The sequence below is a fragment of the Equus caballus genome, chromosome 12 (genome assembly GCF_041296265.1).
Source record: "Equus caballus isolate H_3958 breed thoroughbred chromosome 12, TB-T2T, whole genome shotgun sequence".
Taxonomy (NCBI): domain Eukaryota; kingdom Metazoa; phylum Chordata; class Mammalia; order Perissodactyla; family Equidae; genus Equus; species Equus caballus.
In genome coordinates, this window is record NC_091695.1 from 48,564,395 (window position 1) to 48,582,787 (window position 18,393).

The 18,393-nt window shown below is 56.0% G+C and overlaps 1 protein-coding gene across 3 annotated transcripts in view; it reads right to left on the minus strand.

Annotated features, from left to right (window-relative positions):
• LOC100147411 (cysteine--tRNA ligase, cytoplasmic) overlaps window positions 1-18,393 on the minus strand; it is a 28,195-nt gene that overhangs the window by 7,091 nt on the left and 2,711 nt on the right. For all 3 annotated transcript variants that reach the window (XM_070230284.1, XM_023654721.2, XM_023654722.2), the window contains exons 2-7: window positions 13,090-13,338; window positions 9,218-9,309; window positions 7,981-8,069; window positions 7,416-7,512; window positions 6,783-6,881; window positions 5,633-5,785 (exon numbers count right to left, since the gene is read on the minus strand). In XM_070230284.1, coding sequence (XP_070086385.1) covers window positions 5,633-5,785; window positions 6,783-6,881; window positions 7,416-7,512; window positions 7,981-8,069; window positions 9,218-9,309; window positions 13,090-13,338 — 779 coding nt within the window. The remainder of the gene's footprint in view (window positions 1-5,632; window positions 5,786-6,782; window positions 6,882-7,415; window positions 7,513-7,980; window positions 8,070-9,217; window positions 9,310-13,089; window positions 13,339-18,393) is intronic.

Genomic DNA, 18,393 nt, shown 5'->3' on the forward strand with positions numbered 1-18,393 from the left:
ACCGCTGGTGGGAATGCAAACTGGCGCAGCCACTATGGAAAATAGTATGGAGATTCCTCAAAACACTAAACATAGAGCTACCATACGACCCAGCTATCCCACTACTGGGTGTCTACCCAAACAACATGAAATCAACAATCCAAAGTAACACATGCACCCCTGTGTTCATTCCAGAACTATTCACAGTAGCCAAGACATGGAAGCAACCCAAGCGCCCATCAACCGATGAGTGGATACAGAAGATGTGGTGGACATACAATGAATACTACTCAGCCAGAAAAAGAAAAAACCTTCCCATTTGCAACAACTTGGACGGACCTGGAGGGAATTATGCTGAGCAAAATAAGCCAGACTGAGAAAGACAAACACCAGGTGACTTCACTCACGTGTGGAATTTGAACAAGCACATGGACAAAGAAAACAGTTCAGTGGTTACCAGGGGAAGCGGGGTGGGCACGGTGGGGGAAGGGGAGCACTTATGTGGTGAGAGACAAGAAATAATGGACAGGGGTCGGCCTGGTGGCACATCGGTTAAGTGCGCACGTTCCGCTTTGGTGGCCTGGGGTTTGCTGGTTCAGATCCAGGGTGCGGACATGGCACCGCTTGGCACGCCATGCTGTGGTAGGCGTCCCACACATAAACTAGAGGAAGACGGGTACGGATGTTAGCTCAGGGCCAGTCTTTCTCAGCAAAAAGAGGAGGATTGGCAGCAGTGAGCTTAGGGCTGATCTTCCTCAAAAAAAAAAAAAAAAAAAAAGAAAGGACAACTGAAATTTCACAGTGATGTAAACTATTATGAACTCAAAGGAAAAAAAATACAGCAAATCAGAATGTGGCACTGATGTTTTTCACACACACAAAATAATTAGTACAGTAATAGTAATGAAAATATACAAGCTGAACTCACCCAGAGGAGGTGTGATTAGGAGGTAGTTGGAAACAAAAACACAAATGACAACCTAAAAAAAATAGGCCAAAAACATTAACAAACACTTTACCAAAGAAGACACACAGATGGCAAATAATTCTCAAAAGATGCTCCACATCACATGTCATCAGGGAACTGCGCATTAAAACGAGACACCACTGCACACCTATCAGAATGGCCGACATCCAGAACACTGAGAACACCAAATACTGGTGAGGATGTGGGGCAACGGGAATGCTCACTCGTTGCTGGAGGGATTGCAAAACGGTACAGCCACTTGGCAAGACACTTCGGCAGTTTCTCATAAAACTAAACATGCTCTTACTATACAGCCCAGCAGTCATGCCCCTTAGCATTTACCCAAAAGAGCTGAAAACTTACATCCACACAAACACCTGCCCACAGGGCCAGCCTGGTGGTGCAGCGGTTAAGTGCGCACGTTCGGCTTCGGCGGCCCGGGGTTCACCGGTTCAGATCCCAGGCGCGCACACGGCACCGGTTGGCACGCCATGCTGTGTCAGGCGTCCCACGTATAAAGTAGAGGAAGATGGGCACGGATGTGAGCTCAGGGCCAGCCTTCCTCAGCAAAGACAGGAGGATTGGCGGGAAATGTTAGCTCAGTGCTAATCTTCCTCAAAAAAAAATAACAAACCAAAAAACCTGCACACAGATGTTTATAGCAGCTTTAGTCCTAATTGCCAAAACCTAGAAGCAACCAAGAAGTCCTTCAGCAGGTGAAAGGGCAAATAAACTGTGGTCCATCCAGACAATGGAATATTATTTAGCACTAAAAAGAAAGGAGCTATCAAGCCACAAAAAGACACAGCAGGAACTAGAATGCACATTAAGTGAAAAAAAGCCAATCTGAGAAGGCTACATAACTATACACTACACGACCCCAACTCTGTGACACTCTGGAAAAGGCGAAACTATGGAGACAGTACAAAGATCAGTGGTTGCCAGGGGTCAGCGGAGAGGGAGGGGGGATGAAGAGGCCGAGCACAGAGGCTTTTTCGGGCAATGAAACTACTACGTAGGATCCTGGAATGGCGGACACATGTCATTATACATTTGTCCAAACCCACAGAATGGATAACACCAAGACAGAACCCTCAGGTAAACTACAGACTCTGGGTGGTGACGAGGCATCCACGTCGGTTCCTCAATTCTAACAAACATGCCACTCTGGTGAGGGACGGTGACAGTCGGGGAGGCTATGCGTGGGGGTGCAGGGAGTACATGGGAATCTCTGTACCTTCCTCTCAATTCTGCTGTGAACCTCAAACTACTCTCAAAAACCGCTCTTTAAAAATACTGACGAAACAGAAAGACAGAACAGGGAGGGTCAACACAGCCAGAGTTGGATTTGAAACAATTCTCAGAAGTAAGATTTAAAATCCCAACAGTGTCTTGGATGAGACTCAACAAGCTGAGGAGAATTCAAAACACACTTGAAAAACAAAAACAAGATGAGGCCTCTTCCTCAGCAGACATCAGTGAGAGACACGGTGACACCTCTGCAGGTGGGTCCTCTGACCAACCAACAGGACTGACAGACCCACGGACAGAAACCCGACACATAACAGAGCGGGCCCTGCAGGTCCCCGAGGAGGGGTGGCCTTCCGTATTTTGAGGGTAAAGGGGATTGGATTCCTACTCACACCACTTACAAAAACTGATTCTAGGAGGATCAAAGACTCAAATGTGAACTGTACAACTTTAAAATCTCCAGCAGAAAATACTGGAGAATATCTTTATGTCTCAGGGTAGGGAAGATTTCTTAAGACACGAAACTGTAAGTATAGAAAAAAGAACCTGGGGCCAGCCCCGTGGCTGAGTGGTTGAGTTCGCGAGCTCTGCTTCAGTGGCCCAGGGTTTCGCCAGTTCAGATCCTGGGTGCGGACATGGCACACCATTCATCAAGCCATGCTGTGGTGGCGTCCCACATAGCACAATCAGAAGGATCTACAACTAGATTATACAACTACGTACTAGGGGGCTTTGGGGAGAAGAAGAAGAAGAAAAAGTCCTGATAAATTTCAGTATATTAAAATCAAGACCCTCGGTTATTAAAAGAACGTGAAAAGAAAAGCCACTAATTGGGAGAAAGTGTTTGTAACACATTTAAATGACTAAGGATTAGGGTCCAGAGATGGAAGAAGGCTTACAAACCAGTAAGAAAAACACAAATGGCCCAGTGAAAAATGGAGAGGCCGTGCACAGAACTAAAATGCACATGTGGAAAGACACTGAGTCTCACGAGAGGTTGGAGAAATGCACATTCACACCACAGTAATGACCACTTCAGTTTATGAAAAGGAAAGACTCTGACACTATGAAGAGCTGGTGTTCATGCAAATTAACACAACACTGGAAATGGGTTAGTCGTCGGACACACCTGCACCCACGTTTAGGCAACTGTTACCGTACGGCAGGCCCCAGCTGCCGCCCCGAGAAACGCCTGCTGGCAGGTCGGTCCCTGGCTGTGTCTGGAGATAAAACGTCCCCTGCACTGAGAGGCGAGGACGCCCAGCCCCGCTGCAGCCGCTCCAGGCTGTCCCTGCACAGTGCGGCTCCCTCAGAACACAAACGAGCTCTCCTTCTGAGTCAGAAGTCGGGGTTCACGCCAGGCAGGGGCGCTTACACGACAGAGCCCAGTAACGCCTTGGGTGCTGAGGCTCTGAGGGGCTCCCCGAGCAGAAACACTTCGCCCGAGCAGCTGCAGTGTTCCTGGTGGGGAGAGTGCTCGGGCCCCTCAGGGGAGGGAGGAAGGCGGCTTCAGAAGCTGGCCATGGGTTCCTCCAGACTCCCCCCGGGCCTTCCTCCCCCTCCGCGCCCCTGCGATCAAACTTCCATCTCTTCCATCTCTTCCATCTCTGCTGCGTCCTATGAATCCTTCCGGAGAATCACGGAACGTGCGAGAGGTGTTGGGGACCCCCAACGGTTACACAGCCCCTACAGCTCAGCAATTTCACCCTCAGGTGGACAGCCCAAAGAAACTCTTGTAAACGTGCACCCACAGACAGACAGAACACAACTCCCAGCTCACGAAAACACGCTGAACAGCACTGGTGCTTAGGGAAGGGCAAAGCAAAACCACAGTGAGGTACCGCCTCCCACCCACTGCGATGGCTACCATCGGTGAAACAAAGTAACAGGTGTTGGCGAGGACGTGGAGAAACCAGGAGCCTCATGCTGCTGTGGGGAACAGTATAGCGGGTCCTCAGAACATTAAAAAAGAATTACCACGTGAGCCGGGAATCCCTCTGCTGGATCTATCCCCGAAAGAAGTGAAAGCAGGGACCCAAACAGATATCTGCACACCCATGTTCACAGCAGCATTAGTCACAACAGCCAGAAGGTGGAGACAAGCCAGGTGTCCATCGATGGATGAATGGATACACAAAATACCGTATATATACACCACGGAACATTATTCAGTCTCAAAAAAGGAAATTCTGGCGCATGCTACAACATGGACAAACCTCGAGGACATCCTGCTGAGTGAAATAAGCTAGTCACAAAAGGACAAATACTGTAGGATTCCACTTATATGAGGTCCCTAGAGGAGTCATATTCACAGAGTCAAAAAGTGGGATGATGGGTGCCGGGGGCTGGGGGAGGGGCAATGGGGAGCTGGTGTTCAGTGGGGACAGGGCTTCCGTTTGGGAAGGTGAGCAAATGTCTGGAGATGGACGGAGGTGACGGTTGCACAGCAATGAGGCTGTGCTTCCTGCCAATGAACTGGGCACTTAAACATGGTTAAGACGGTAAATCTTACATTACACATATTTTACCACAATTTTTTATAAAAGGTTATTAGTGGGACAATTGGGAAAAAATTCACGGCAGCATTGTTGCTGACAAGGAACCGGCTCTGCTGTCCCAGAGGAAGGGATGAGGCGTCCACTGAGTAAGGACAGGCCCACCTCGGAAGCACATCCAAGAGGGCTCGTCCCCAAGACCACGAAGGCCTGTGTGCTTTTCACAAGCTCAGAACAAGCACGGCCTAGCGATCCGTTGTGTGGGGCCACAGAGGAGCAACACTGAAGCCGGGCGGGCCCCCGTGTGCGAGTTTCCTCATGCAGATTGTGACTTACAGCCCCGTCACCGCATGGTTTCTGCAGGTTTCTTGTCTCCATCGAGTACTGAACATGGTGACCAGCAGGGGGCGCCGGCGGGAAGGAGAAGGGCCATGGACACCTTCCCACCAGCAGGGGAGGGCAACACGGGGAGGCCAGACTGCGGGGCAGTCCTGTGTGGCACTCAGGCAGGGAGAGGCCCCGAGAGGGCGCGGGCCCCTTCGTATGAAGTGCCCCAAATCTGTCTGAAGGAAGGCCTTTCACAGAGGGAGAAGAGTGGCCCAGGGGAAGGCCCTGAGTTCAGCAGGGGCCCCAGGCCCCGCAGCTCATTTCCACTTCAATCTCTCGCTCCTCCTTCTCCAGGAGCTGCACTGAGAACCATCAGCGGCGAGCCCACCGACAATCCTGGAATTATTTCGAGAGAAGGCTGCTCCCCCAGGCATGCCAAGTGCGCCTCCTATTTATCTGGGGGACGTGGTGGGAAGGAGTGGGAGCAGGGGCAGGAGGATGTGGGACAGCAGAGTGGCCCGGCCCAGGGTGCTGGGTGCTAACACAGCCCCACGTCTGCGTGCAGGGAGCCCCTTCCATGCACAGGGCTGGCCCGACTCACTCCAAACCTCACCTCCACGTGGCTGCTGAGCTCCTCCTCTCCAGCGAGGTCACGCCGCACCGCTTCCTCCAGCGGTTCTGCGGCTAGCTTCACCGCGTGCTGAATGCGTTCAAGCATCTGCTTTTTGTCGGGATCCGTGGTCTCACTGAGTTTTACCGAAAACGGCTACAAGCGTGAGGAGAAGGCAAGGCTGTCAGACACTGCCCAGCAGACCCTGCCCTCAAAGGCTACTCAGCGCAGCAGAGACCAGGGCTTCCCACTGCCTGCGGCCACTAGGAAGTGTGTCCTTGAGAGTGTCCTCCTAGCTCTCCCCAAGCGGCAGGACGGTAGCAGAGACCCTGCCGCCGGGCCCAGGCAGCCCCCTGCTGCTGCCTCCTCACACCACCCCGGGCAGGGCGCCCCACCTCCCTCTCTCTGACGGACAGTGGCTGTGAGAGCAGCACTCCTAAGACTACGCTAGGGACGACACGAGGTGTCATCTACGGACCTCGAGAGGTGCCACCGGCCACCTCTGTCACAAAGGCGCCCACAGCCTACTGGGCCCTCACCTCGTTGGCAGAAAAGATTGCTAAGCTCTAATTTTATTCCTATTCTTTCAGAGATAAAGCGGTATAAGCACACCAGTAATTATTACTGTAATTACTGAGGAGAATAAAATGACTTGCTCTATTTGACTATGGAATATTATAATTTGTAATACTGTTTATTCCAAATTAAAATATTAAATTAGCAAGAATTAATTTCGTCAAATAACTCTGAAAATTTCCAGTATTACAAATTTAAGAAGCTGGCACGGCTTCTGCATCTCAGTCAAAAGGATCTGACTTGGTTGTGACCTCAGGTGGAAGATTCGATAGCAATGTTAGGAGCCTTTGACAGGTAAGTGTAGCTTAGCGGCACGGTGACGAGTCCTGACATTTTCCCATGAGTGGCAGGAACAATCCCCTAATCCACTCCCCCGGCCATGCGTTTCTCTCCTGGCGACTTGGCCCAAGGGCCCACATCAGTCAAGACTTCAGTGAGCCCTGATGGAACTGGCTTGGGTGCCGTATACTTTGTGAGGCCTGCTGAGGGCAGCCACTACTCTAGGCACAGTGATGAGGAATGGCCGAGGGCCGAGGGCCGAGACCAGGAATCAGGGAGCAGGCAGCGACGGGCCCACCTTCAGGGCGGCGTGAACATCCTCCAGGAGCTGCGCTGCCCGGGGCCTCTTCTCCCGGTACTGCTCAAACAAGTAGTTCTGCCGGGCCCTCTTGATGATCTGGAAAGAGAAAAGGCAACATGTGGCTTGTGCGCAGAGCCTGCTTCAATCTCTGTGCAGCAGGTGGACTCTGAGCGAGGGGCAGCCGTGGGCCCCGGCCGTGCACAGCCTGGGGGAACATCATCGCCCTCCATCACCCGACTGCCCAGCGGTGCCCAAGGGCCACACCTCCTGGTGCAGAGACTGCTCCACAGTCACCTTTCCGACGTGGAGGACACAGGCCGGCCCCAGCTTCCCACGCAGTGCCACACACAAAACCATGTGCTTCCTTCCGTGAAGCACCACGGAGCATTAACATTTAGCCAACCTGGGCCCTGAACATGCAGGTTTCAAACAGCATCTAAACATCTAAATCCAACAGAACACCATTTGCATAAACTGAGATACCAGCTGATTGAGGGGGTTCAAATAATGTTTACCAGTCAAGACCTGAGCTCGTTCAAGCCCACCTTCTTTTATCGACACATCCAAAAGTCTTTTCTGCCTTCGTAACATCCATTGTTTCTGAAATTTCATCTTGCAAGCTCCCCTTACCTTATCGTCAATGTCTGTGATGTTCATGCAGTAGAAGACGTCGAATTTGAAGTAATCCCTCAGCACTCGTCTCAGGATGTCGAAAGAGATATAGGACCTGCAGCAACGAAAAGACAGGCATTTGCAAACCGCACACTCGGCGCATCATCTCGGCATCGCAATGAAGACATGAACAAGGGAAAGGAGGCCGTGGCATTTCCCCCACAGCCAGCTGCCCTTACACACGGTACCCCGAGACCACCACGGGGTCAGCATCCACTAGGCCCCAGGTCTGAGTGTCTGGGAAACATCCCCCCCGAGCTTCAGGGTGAGGAAAACTTTAAGGCACACGGAAAAAAGCGTGTGGGTACAGTCCAAGAGATCAACAGTGGGGCTGCGGGGCGCTGTCCTTATTGGCTGTCAGTATTCTCTAAGTTTTCTACAGAGAATATGGCTTCTTATGAAATGAAAATGTCTATCTTCAAATCAAGAGAAAGAAGTCCAGGGTGGATTTTCCCATCAAGCCTCAGGAGCTGAGCTGCTCCCCGGGGCCCCGCACGTGTGCAGCCCCAGCAGCAGGCCCTACCTGGCGTGCCCCATGTGAGAGGCGTCGTAGACGGTCGGCCCACAGCAGTACCACGTCACCTTCTTCCCACTTTGAGGTATAAACACGTCCTTAGTGAGAAGCAGAAGAACGACAGTTACAAGAAGGGTGAGGCGTCGCGCAGGAACACCCCAACCAGCCGCGAGGAGAACCCTGAGGTCTGTCGGTTCATAGACGATTTAGCAAGGGCCGTTTTGTTTTACTAAAAGAAGTCACAAAGTCTCAGCACGGGGGGCAATCGGACTCTCGAGGCCAGGTTCCCGAGGATGAGGAGGCCCTCTTCCTCCCTGGCTCCCACCCCTCAGGGGGGCTGGAGGTGGAGGAAACGCATGGGCCACTTTGTTGGAAAGCTGCCTCGTTAGCAGCAGCAGCAGCCGCACTGAGGGAGCGCCTAGGCCGGGCCCGCCCTGCGCCGAGCACTTAGACTGACCTACACCTGCTCCTAGAAACAGTGAGAGCAGGTGGGCGCTGCCCTCTTCCTTTCACAGATGAAGACACAGGTCTCGAGCAGCTGCCCAGCGTCCGCGCTCCTGGAGGAGCCTGGTGTAGAGGCAAGGACCGCTGGATCCAAGCGCTCTTTGCAACTGCTCTGCACGCCGACACTGTCGGACCAATTCAGGGCCCGCCGGCATCAACCCGGCCCATGAAGGACACCCTGTCTCCCGTCTGCTAAGTGTGCTTGCTGATGGACACGCAATCAGCCCACGGCCAGAGCCCTTTTCAGAATCTCTGGAGCCACGGGCCACGCTGAGCAGAACCAACCAAGCAAACCCCACTCAAAGTCTTCTCGAAACCTGCTCAGCTCCCAGCAACACTGGACAGGTCCACTGTGTTGCTACTTCTGCTTGGCTTGTACTGTGATGTCTGCTGCTGCCACGTGTCCTCTCCGAGAGCATGCCAATACTTGGCTCGGCTCTGAATGACCCTGAGCATTTACACTTGGGCAGGGCTCAAAAGCCTACTCCGGGTGCTCCATGCCCAGAAGCCAATGGGCAGGTTTCCCAGCGAGGTGTGACATGAGTGTGTCAAGTTTCAGAGGACAGCTCCTCGTCAGGCCACACAGAGAGTCCACGTGAGGAGCTCAAGGATCCCACACCTGGATTGCGGGCACTCCAGGGCAGGCCACCGTGAGGCACAGACAACACCTGTGTGTTTTGAAAGGGCACCTTGGGCCCCGACAGAGCCGTGTCTGCCCCGCCCCCATGGGATCCCTCCTCACCTTGTTCCGGGTGAGGCTGTTGTAAAGGCGGAGCCTGCACGGCTCGGACCCGGCCGGAGGAGACCACTGAGGCTGCACCCGCCGGCCTTTACCTGCGAGGGCAGAGAGAGCGGCCAGGTCACAGGAAATGCAAGTCACACTGCGTGTTTGCTTTTACAACAGAAATCTTGTTTTCAGCAAAATGTGAAACAACATTAACATGAATCTCTGTCAGCATCACCCAGTCAAATGCAACTGCTTCCCTGTTTTGCTGTGCTCCCATTCTGCGCGGCAGGGATCCCACGACAACCCCCAACCCCAGCACGGCGGGAGAACGCCTCCACGACGTGTCCACGCCCATCACATCCCACTGGGCTTCAAACATGGGCCCGCCTGCTCGCTCCGTGTGCACAGCGTCCGACACAGCTCATGGGTCACGAGGAGGCGCTTGTGGGTCAGTCTGTGCTAACTGAAAAGGTGATTATTTGCACCTCATGGGTGTCTGGTGACATTCCAACCACTCCCAAGGCTCTGCTCCTGTGCCCCGAACCCAGCTGTTCCCTTTAGTCCTCGCACCAGAGCTGGCTTTGTGGCGCACTCCACTGTGCACACCTGCAGGCACGGCTGCTGCCCCAGGCCCGCCCCAGGACGGGCCCACGAGGTGGAGGCCTCGGCAAGGCCTGTGTCCCTGGCGCACTGAGCTGCCCTCTGTGTGTCCACTCCCCTCTCCGCCCCTCTCTGCAGAGGGCTTCTCCCTCATGCCAGACGGTTTGACGACAGGTGAGACCCTGCACAGCCTCCTTGAATCGATGACAAATGCAGCCAACAGATCACTACACGCTGCTTCCCACCGGAGTCACAGAGTAGTCAGTCCTGGGCTCCGCCATTCACCCAAGGTCTTGTCCACCAGACAGAGGATGTGCGTAACGGACAGGCGAAGGGGAGAGGAGGAAGGCAGCTGCTGTGTGTGCGTGCGTGCGTGTGCCCTGTGTGTGTGCCTGCAACAGCCTGCCAGCAAGGAGAGGAGCAGACGAATGGGGAGGGAGGGAGACAGATAGACAGCGCTCAACAGGAGCTCTTATTCGAGCTAAGTGCCAGCAAACTCACAGGTTCTCCCACTGGGAAAAGTCCGAATCCTCACGCAAACACCAGATGCTGACTAAGGGTCACCCTAAATGCAGCCAACGCCCTCGAAGGGAACTCTCAGTCCACGGTGAGGTGACGGTCAATCTGCCACTTCAGGACTCCGTCAACCCCCTCCCTCGCTCAGACCCTGGAACTCCACCCGGGATGACTGGGGATGCTGGCCAGAGTCGCCCCACACACTGAGGTGAACCAGACGACCATCAGCGACCGTCCTGCTCAGCACCAAGGGCTCGGGCATCAGAGGACCGAAGGCCCATTGGAGAAGACTTGAGACGGCTGGTGACAGGACACAGCTGGCCCAGACCCTGGCCAGCGGGACACTGTCCTGGACACTGGGTCACACTCAGGCTTTCTAGCTCCCCAAAGGGCTGCTACTGCCACACGGCTGGTGACAGGTTCAGGGAAGTTTGGCATATACAAAGTCTATTTGCCTAAGGGAAAAACTGGGAAATACTGGACAGGGACTTTTGATTTAATACGAAGACATTTTCACTAGCGTTCCCTCACATAATTAATGGTCCCCTGCCACGGAGGGCAGAGAAGCACTTCATAGGGACATAGGGCTGTCGGCCACAAAGGAGAGAGAAGCACGAACGCTTATATTCCCACACGCATGGCCTCAGCATCCGACGGCCCCGTGCCTGCCGGGTATTCTCAGGGAAGAGCACACATCCTGGGGGGATGGATGTGGCAGGTGGCAGAGGGGTCCTGGGAGGAAGGCCGTCGGCTGGGAGCCCTGCTCTGGATGAGGGGCGCTCCAGACACAGACACAGCAAAGATGGGGCCTTGAGTGGAGCGGACCTGCCATGCTGGCGCCGCAGAGAGGAGGCGATGAGACGGAGATGGGGTAGCAGAAGAAAGAGAGAGGCAGGGAAGGGGCTTAGGCAGAGCTATGGCCTGACCTCCCATGTCTCAGAGGGTCCCTTGGGCTGCTGGGGCCCATGGCCAAGAGGAGAGGACATGGAGGGCACGAAGGTGGCACAGGGACATAGACTGGGGGTCAGCAGAGGGAACGGGGACCAGTTATGACACCTGGTGCTGACCGGATGCCCAGCAGGGACGGAACCTCCAGCAGGAACAGGGACTCGGAGGGAAGGCAGATGGGGTGCTGCGGAGAGAGGGGCTGGAAGAGGTGGTGCTCCCGCCCAGGACAGGCCTTCAGAGATGTCTGAGATGGGCAGCTGCTCCGGTCCTGGCGGCAATGTGGGGAGGCGGATGCTCGGCTCCTGCCATTCCAGGCAGTAGATGAGGATGTCGGACTCCGAGGGCTCTGGGACCTGCTGGAGGCCACAGGCTGACAGGCAGCAGGGCTGGACCCCAGCCCTGTCTTGCAGGCCAGCCGACCTAACACATGCCATCCCCTGGGCACATAGGTCCCTGGTGGACTCCTGCATGGCCTCGGTGACAAAGTGACTTGGAAATGATAGGAGGCAGGACAATCCTATGCATGCCGTTCAGGGTGCCTCCTCCACCCGCCTCTGAGTCAGCCTAGAGCCGCCTCCCTCATTAGCCGGGCCATGCCTTGCCTCGAGTGGCAGACTCTTTCTTATCTCATGATGCTTAAGAGGACATGTGTCTACATCAGTCTTTCAACAAGTTCCCTGCATGGAAGACCAGACAGGCTTCTGGCGAGGTGGGGAGCCCCAGATTCTCCCTGATCTCGGCCTCCGAAGGCTGTGCCATGGGAGCTGGGGCCTGAGGGTCAACCTGATACCTGAGCCTTTCAGAGACAACATGCCTGACACCAAGAAGTCACCTCGGTCACTGCACCGGACCCACAGACCAATGCTCCCACCCTAGCTGCAATCCTGTTTACTGCAGGATTACCCAGAAAACCAAATACACCCTTCTCTCAGAGAAAAGACACCCCACGAACAGCTGCTCACGCAGGGGGATCAGTGGACCCGACCAGCAGTACAGGCATTGTGGAATGTTCCAAATGCCGCACTTGCAGAAGTCTGGAAAGCCCCCAGGGGGGCACCTAGCCCAGCAGGGACCACCAGAGACAGCATGTGGCCCACCCCACTGTGAAGGTGGGGGGTGCTCAAAGCCGCGGTGGGACTGAGCTGCTCAAGGGCATCGAGGCCGTTACGGGACGAAGGACCCCTGGATGACACATCAGAGGAGAAAGAGAGCCCACATGTGAACTGAGCCCAGAGACTCTCCAGAAGCTCCCCCAAAATGACAGGGGCCGCGCTAGTATGGACACCCCAGCAGTCACAGGATGGAACCACAGCCACGCAACTGATTCCACCTCCAAGCCGAGAAATGGTTCACGGCTGACGTTCAGAAGTTCAATGTCAATCAATCCTGCTTTAGGACTTAACACTTCCACATCTGAGGGACAAACCACGGCAATAGACGGACAGAATACACAAACAGAGCCATGTCACATCGAGCCAGGCAGGAGCTGGAGGAAACGCCAAGGCCGGAGCCCTCGGCTCAGCCCTGCTGGACCCCCAGGCGGCATGCGCCCCCCACAGCTCCGCTACAGCAACCGCGGGGGTCCTGGTCCTGCAGAGTCAACTTCTCGGCGTGTTTTATCCTAACCTCTAGCAGGGAGCGCTGGTCGGCCCACCAGTCCACTTGCTTGCACCTGGTGACAGGAGCCAGCCCGTGGGCTCCTCCAGGGCACTGCTGCCAACCAGCACCGAGCATCCATGGGGCAATGGAGAAAGGTCCTGACCTGGGAGGGGGCCGCCGACGGGAGAGCTCCTAACGGCTGGGGAGGCCGCTCTGCTACTCACTTGTTTGGAGCCCACAGGGCTCGCCTCTGCTGCAGGGGCCGCCCAGGATCGCTTCTATGTGCCTGAACCAGCGAGCCACATGGAAGAGCCGAGCATCAGCGGGAGGGGCCGCGAGCTGACTGAACACGTCCACGTCTGCCTGGGACAGCGAGTGCCCCTGCACATAGCTACGCGTGCTGAGGTGCTCGTTCAGGGCCTGCACTCTGGCTGCCTCGTCACTAATGCTCAGGATGGACCTGTAGTCGGGAGCTGCAAAGACAGAGGCACACGATGTCAGTCAGGGGACAGAGGCCTCGGGCGAGAGTCCACAAAGATGGGGCGCCTGGGTGTCAACCCTGAAACGTCCACCGAGACAGAACGCAGACAAGCGGCTGCCTGGGGCTGGGCACGGGGAAATGGGGTTTTCAGTGTGGGGAGATGAAAATGTTCTGGAACCGGATAGAGCTGTGGTTGCACCACATTGCAAATGCACTAAATGCCACTCAATCATTGTCCACTTTAAAACAGTAATTTCACCTCAATTAAAGAAAAACTCAAAATAAACAAACACGTACACAGCCCCTTTTCTGCAGTGGCACACCTCTCGTCCGGGCCTCGGGAGGGACAACGAGGGTGGGCGAGGATGCAGAAGTCTCGGCCCTAAGGACGCGGTCCAGACCCCTGCTCTAGCAAGGCTTCTAGCAGCCGAAGGCTGTGCCCTAGGAGGACGGCAGCCACCTGACACGCCTGCCTGAGAGAGCTCGAGCCAGCAGCTGACCACATGCCTGGCCCTCCCTCTCAGAGCGATGACTGAAAAGGCTGACAACTGTGACTCCATGTATCCCAGAACCCACGAGCATCTCCCTCAGCGACCCGAAGCCCATCCCTCTGAGAGGGGATCTTCAGGAAGGGTGGGCCCCTCTCCCATCTGTGGGAGGACAGACTCCTAACTCCAATAATCACCAGCTAGTGGACACGGCTGGCCCAAGGCCCTGACCTCACCACCCTTTGTGACTTTCATCTCCCTGACTGTACTGGGTCCCGCTCGCCCCTCCCCTGCCCTCTCCCTCCTTCCCCCTTTACTGCGCCCCGGGGCCCTCGCCCCAGCCTCTGCACAAATCCGGCCCAGCTCAGCTCTTCCTGCCTTCGGTCACTGAGTAAAACCTGCTGTCACTGCATTAACAAATGGCCGGGTGGGTGCATCTTTGGCCAGGGGGGCACAGACGCAGCCCCCCACAAAAGCAGGGAGGCAGAGGCAATTTGGGTGGCACCAGGCCCTCGTCTGCGGGAAGGAGGTTGGTCCCTGAGCCCACAAGCCTGAGCCGCATCCAAGCCTCACCCCCCACTGATTTTGGTTTTATTTTCTGAGGGGACTGTGGAAAAAGGACCAGGGCTTCTTCCCCTCCACACAGACGCCCCTTCGGCCCAGGAGTCAGCTCAGAGGGGGAAAGGACAGGCCCGTCCCCTCTCGCTTTGCCAGGCACAGCCTTCTTCCTGGGCACAGGGCAGACACCCCGACGCCTGAGCCCAGAGTGAGCTGCCTGACACCACGAGGTCACTAGGTCATCATGTAGGACCCATGGCAGGGACGGCTCTGGATGGGGAGGAGACCCGGACCTACACAGCCATGTGCCCACCTCTGACCTCTTCCTCCCTATCTCCGTTTACCTGCCCAGCACAGGAACAGGAAAATCACCCCAAACAAGCCCACACAACTCCTGAAAACAGACGGCAGAGCATGTGGGGGGAGCAGCTGCATACACAGACGCCTTTCTGCACCTGCTTCCACTACAGGGAAGCCCCACTCGGGTCCTGCCCACACGACCTCCCAGACTCGCTGGGGTCAGCAAGGATGAGCAGGAACCCACTAACAGGAGGACGGAAGCCTGCAGCATTTTCCAAGCTGCTGCAACGTGAACCACCCCAACGGTCCCAGGGCGCCCCAGGGGAGCGGTACGGTGACTCCCCAGGGCCCAGTCTCCAGGGACACTGGCTTCCCAGGCATGTCCCGAATCCTGACCTCTTCACCTATAGGAAAGGTGTCAGCAACAACAGGAAAAATCTTCCCTGAGCTCTCAAATGGATGCTGAGCTTCAGACAAGGCTTTCCAGAAACACCGCCTGCTCCTCCCGACTGCACCCCAGGAAGGTTCCAGCACAGAGGCCTGTCTCATCCGATGCCAATAGGACGGTCGCACATTCCATGTGGCCACGAGGGGCCACTGCTTCGCACATCCTTCCATCTCAACTGGAGTCACGCCCCTGCACAAATTATCCTCAGGAACCCCCACAGCCAACCAACGGCACAGTTCAGGGACTCCACTTTCAACCGGATCCCCGTGGTTGCCACGGCAAGGGCCCAGCCCCTCTCTCACCCGAATCCCTCGCTGCAGGCCGCTCCACAGGCATCCTGGCTTTGCACAACACAGCGGCCCTGCTGAGAGTGCAAGCTCACACCGCTGCCTCTCGACCCCCCACCTCACTCAACAAGACCAGGCCTTACCCAGGCCTCAGGACAGCCCCACGTGGGCCTCCAGACCTGTCTCACATCAGCTCCCGTCCCCACCTCACGCACCCCACTCTAGCCACACGGGTCCCTGCTCACCCCACAGGAGCCTGCTCTGCTCCCTTTGCAGGGTCTCTTGTCCCACCGTCCCTGCCAGGAACGCTCCCGCAGACGGGGCCAGGCTCCCTCCCTTCCTCAGGCTCCGCTCAGTGTCCCCTTCTCCAGGAGGCCTTCCCAGACACTGTTCCAAATGACCACCCGCCCCCGGAGTCCCACCCCTTCCTGCTTTCCTTCTCCAGAGCACTTATTTCTAACTTCCACTCCTTCTGTCTGTCCTTTACTGTCTTCCCTGTTTCCAGTCATTCTGCGCTGCTTTATTTCCTCAGCAGACATACTCGGCATCTAGAACTGAGCCTGGAACATTCTAGACACTCGATAAATCTGCAGAATAAATGAATGAGCGAGCAGCAGAGTGCATCTCAAAGTGCAGTACGGCCTGTGGTGGGCTGGGCTGCAGCTGTCATTCTGGGGCCTCGGCCGGCGAGTCTAGAGCAGCTTCTGAGGCCCAATGGCTTGCTCAGCGGGAGCCCTGCTGCCCCAAGGTGCACACCTCCAGGGGGTGCTGCTTCTGCTTCGCGCCAGCCCTGCAAGGAGAACAAGCCACTTTGCACTTGGGGCCTTGGAACTGTCCAAGGAAGCAAAGGGACACAGAGGCGGACGCCTCCCTGCTGCAGGTGCCAGCAGGGTCCCAGGGCCCACGAGGGCCCTTGAGTAGCTGCCGCCCCAGCTCTCCTGCCCTCTCCTGAGCAGGAGGCTCTAAGGACCCAGCCCGAGGGCTGTCGGGAGCAGCCCCCATCCTCACAGGCCCCGTGTCCGCGTGTGCCTGACACAGAGAAGGAAGTTCCAGGCAGATCTGTGTCTCCCACTCTTCTACGGAGGGGGCCTGTCCTCATGACCCCCGCCTCACAGTCACCAAGGTCGAGACTCTGATTAGACACGCTCTCTTCCTGCTGAAGAGGAAACCCAGGGACAGGAAGGCGGCACCGACAGGGCAGTTCTGGGCACCACTAAGCCAGCACCCGGGAAAACCTAACGAAACAAATGTCAGACTTCTCGGAAGCCTTCTGCACAGCACCTTCCTTCCAGGGAACTTCTGTTTTACCCGGTGACATTCCTCCAACAGCTCAGCCGTCTGCTAGGTGGCTGCTGGCCATGCCCCTCTGTTAGGATGAAGAAAATTCAGTTCACTGAAGAGAAGTCTGAGGACCTGCCAGAGGTGTGGACAGAGCCGGGAGGTGGGAAACATCCCAGGACGGGGTGGCCGTCCTTCGGAAGCTGTTACCCCAACGCTGCCCGCTCCCAACCCTCTTTCCTATCTCCTAGCATCTTCCTCGTGCAACTATGTGTGCCAGGACCAGACACGGAGGGAGGGAGGGGAAACAAAGCAAGAGATGACAGCACCACTCTGAGAACAGCGGCCCGGCAATTTCAAGATCCTAAGCGCCCGGAAGCCCCAAATAGCAGGCAGACGGAGAGATTGTCTCCCCAAAAAACGTCTTCCAGCGAGCAAAGCAGACGGCAGGGAACTCCCCACACACTCACACTGGCTGTCTGTGTCGAGCGGGGCTCCAGGCGATTATTTCCCTCTATTTTCTTCCCTGCACACCTTCTACCTTATGTTATTTCTATGCTGAGAAAAAAAACGTAAAATGTTCTAACCAGCGGACGGCTTGAAAGCGCTAAGACACTAGTTGAGGGAACTGCTGGTGGGCGGGCTGCTGGGGAGGTGGCCCTGGAGGACCAGCGCCAGGCCCCGGCCGTCGCCTCCTGTGGGGAAACAGGCTCAGACAACACACGCCTCGTAAAGCTGTTGAGCATTAAGCAAAATTACACTTGTCAAATGTTTAAAATGCCTCCTGGCACTCAGCCAGCGCCCAATGGGTTTGCCATTACTATTATTATCATAATCACTCCCGCATTAGTGTTCTTATTATCAGATTCGCCCTGGAGGAGTTTACCCGGGGACTACACACACATGTAGAATGCGCCGTCTGGAGCAGCTCAGACCTTCATAAAGGAAGGCTGTCCTCAGGCCGGAGGGGCGGTGCCCAGGGCGCAGTGGGAGGACGGGCTTCCAGGCCCCGGGCGACAGTCGCTGGGCTCACTGCAGCAGCTGCATGAAGGCCACGGAGGAAACACACGCACAGGCCAGCCGTGAAGTGGGCACGGCTTTGGGCCAGCCTGTGGTCTGGCTCTCGGCCTGCGATGCCAAGGTTAGAGGAGCGCTCCCGAGCAGGGCAGGCATCTGCGACTGTGATGACCACCGTTTAGAAAGCCCAAGTCTTTACAACACGTTTCCTGAAACCACACAAACTCAAGAACCGCGTCCACATCACATGAACCGCACTCCTGACGTGAAACGGCAAGCCCCGCACGGCGCCCCCGCCCTCCCACCAGCATTTAAACCTGCTCTGGGGCTCCGCTCGCAGCAACCTGCAGTCCTCCTTCCTCCCACCTGGTAAGAACGGGAAACAGCAAAGCCTATCAGCTCTAGCCTCTGCTCTGCCTTGACTCCCTTGGGCACTGGGGCTCCTGTAATTCTCAACAGAATCATCAGAGGGAGCAGGGCACGGTGCTGAAGATCCCGCTGCCATCACACTGCCCGGAGGAGGCCTGGCCGCGCCTCTGGCTAGCTGTGTGACCCTGGACAACCCACTTCTCTGAGCCTCAGGAATCTCACCTGGACAGGAACATAAGGGCCTATCCACCACACAGGGTCGCTCTCAGGATTACAGGCGATAACAGATGTCTTTAGAGCAG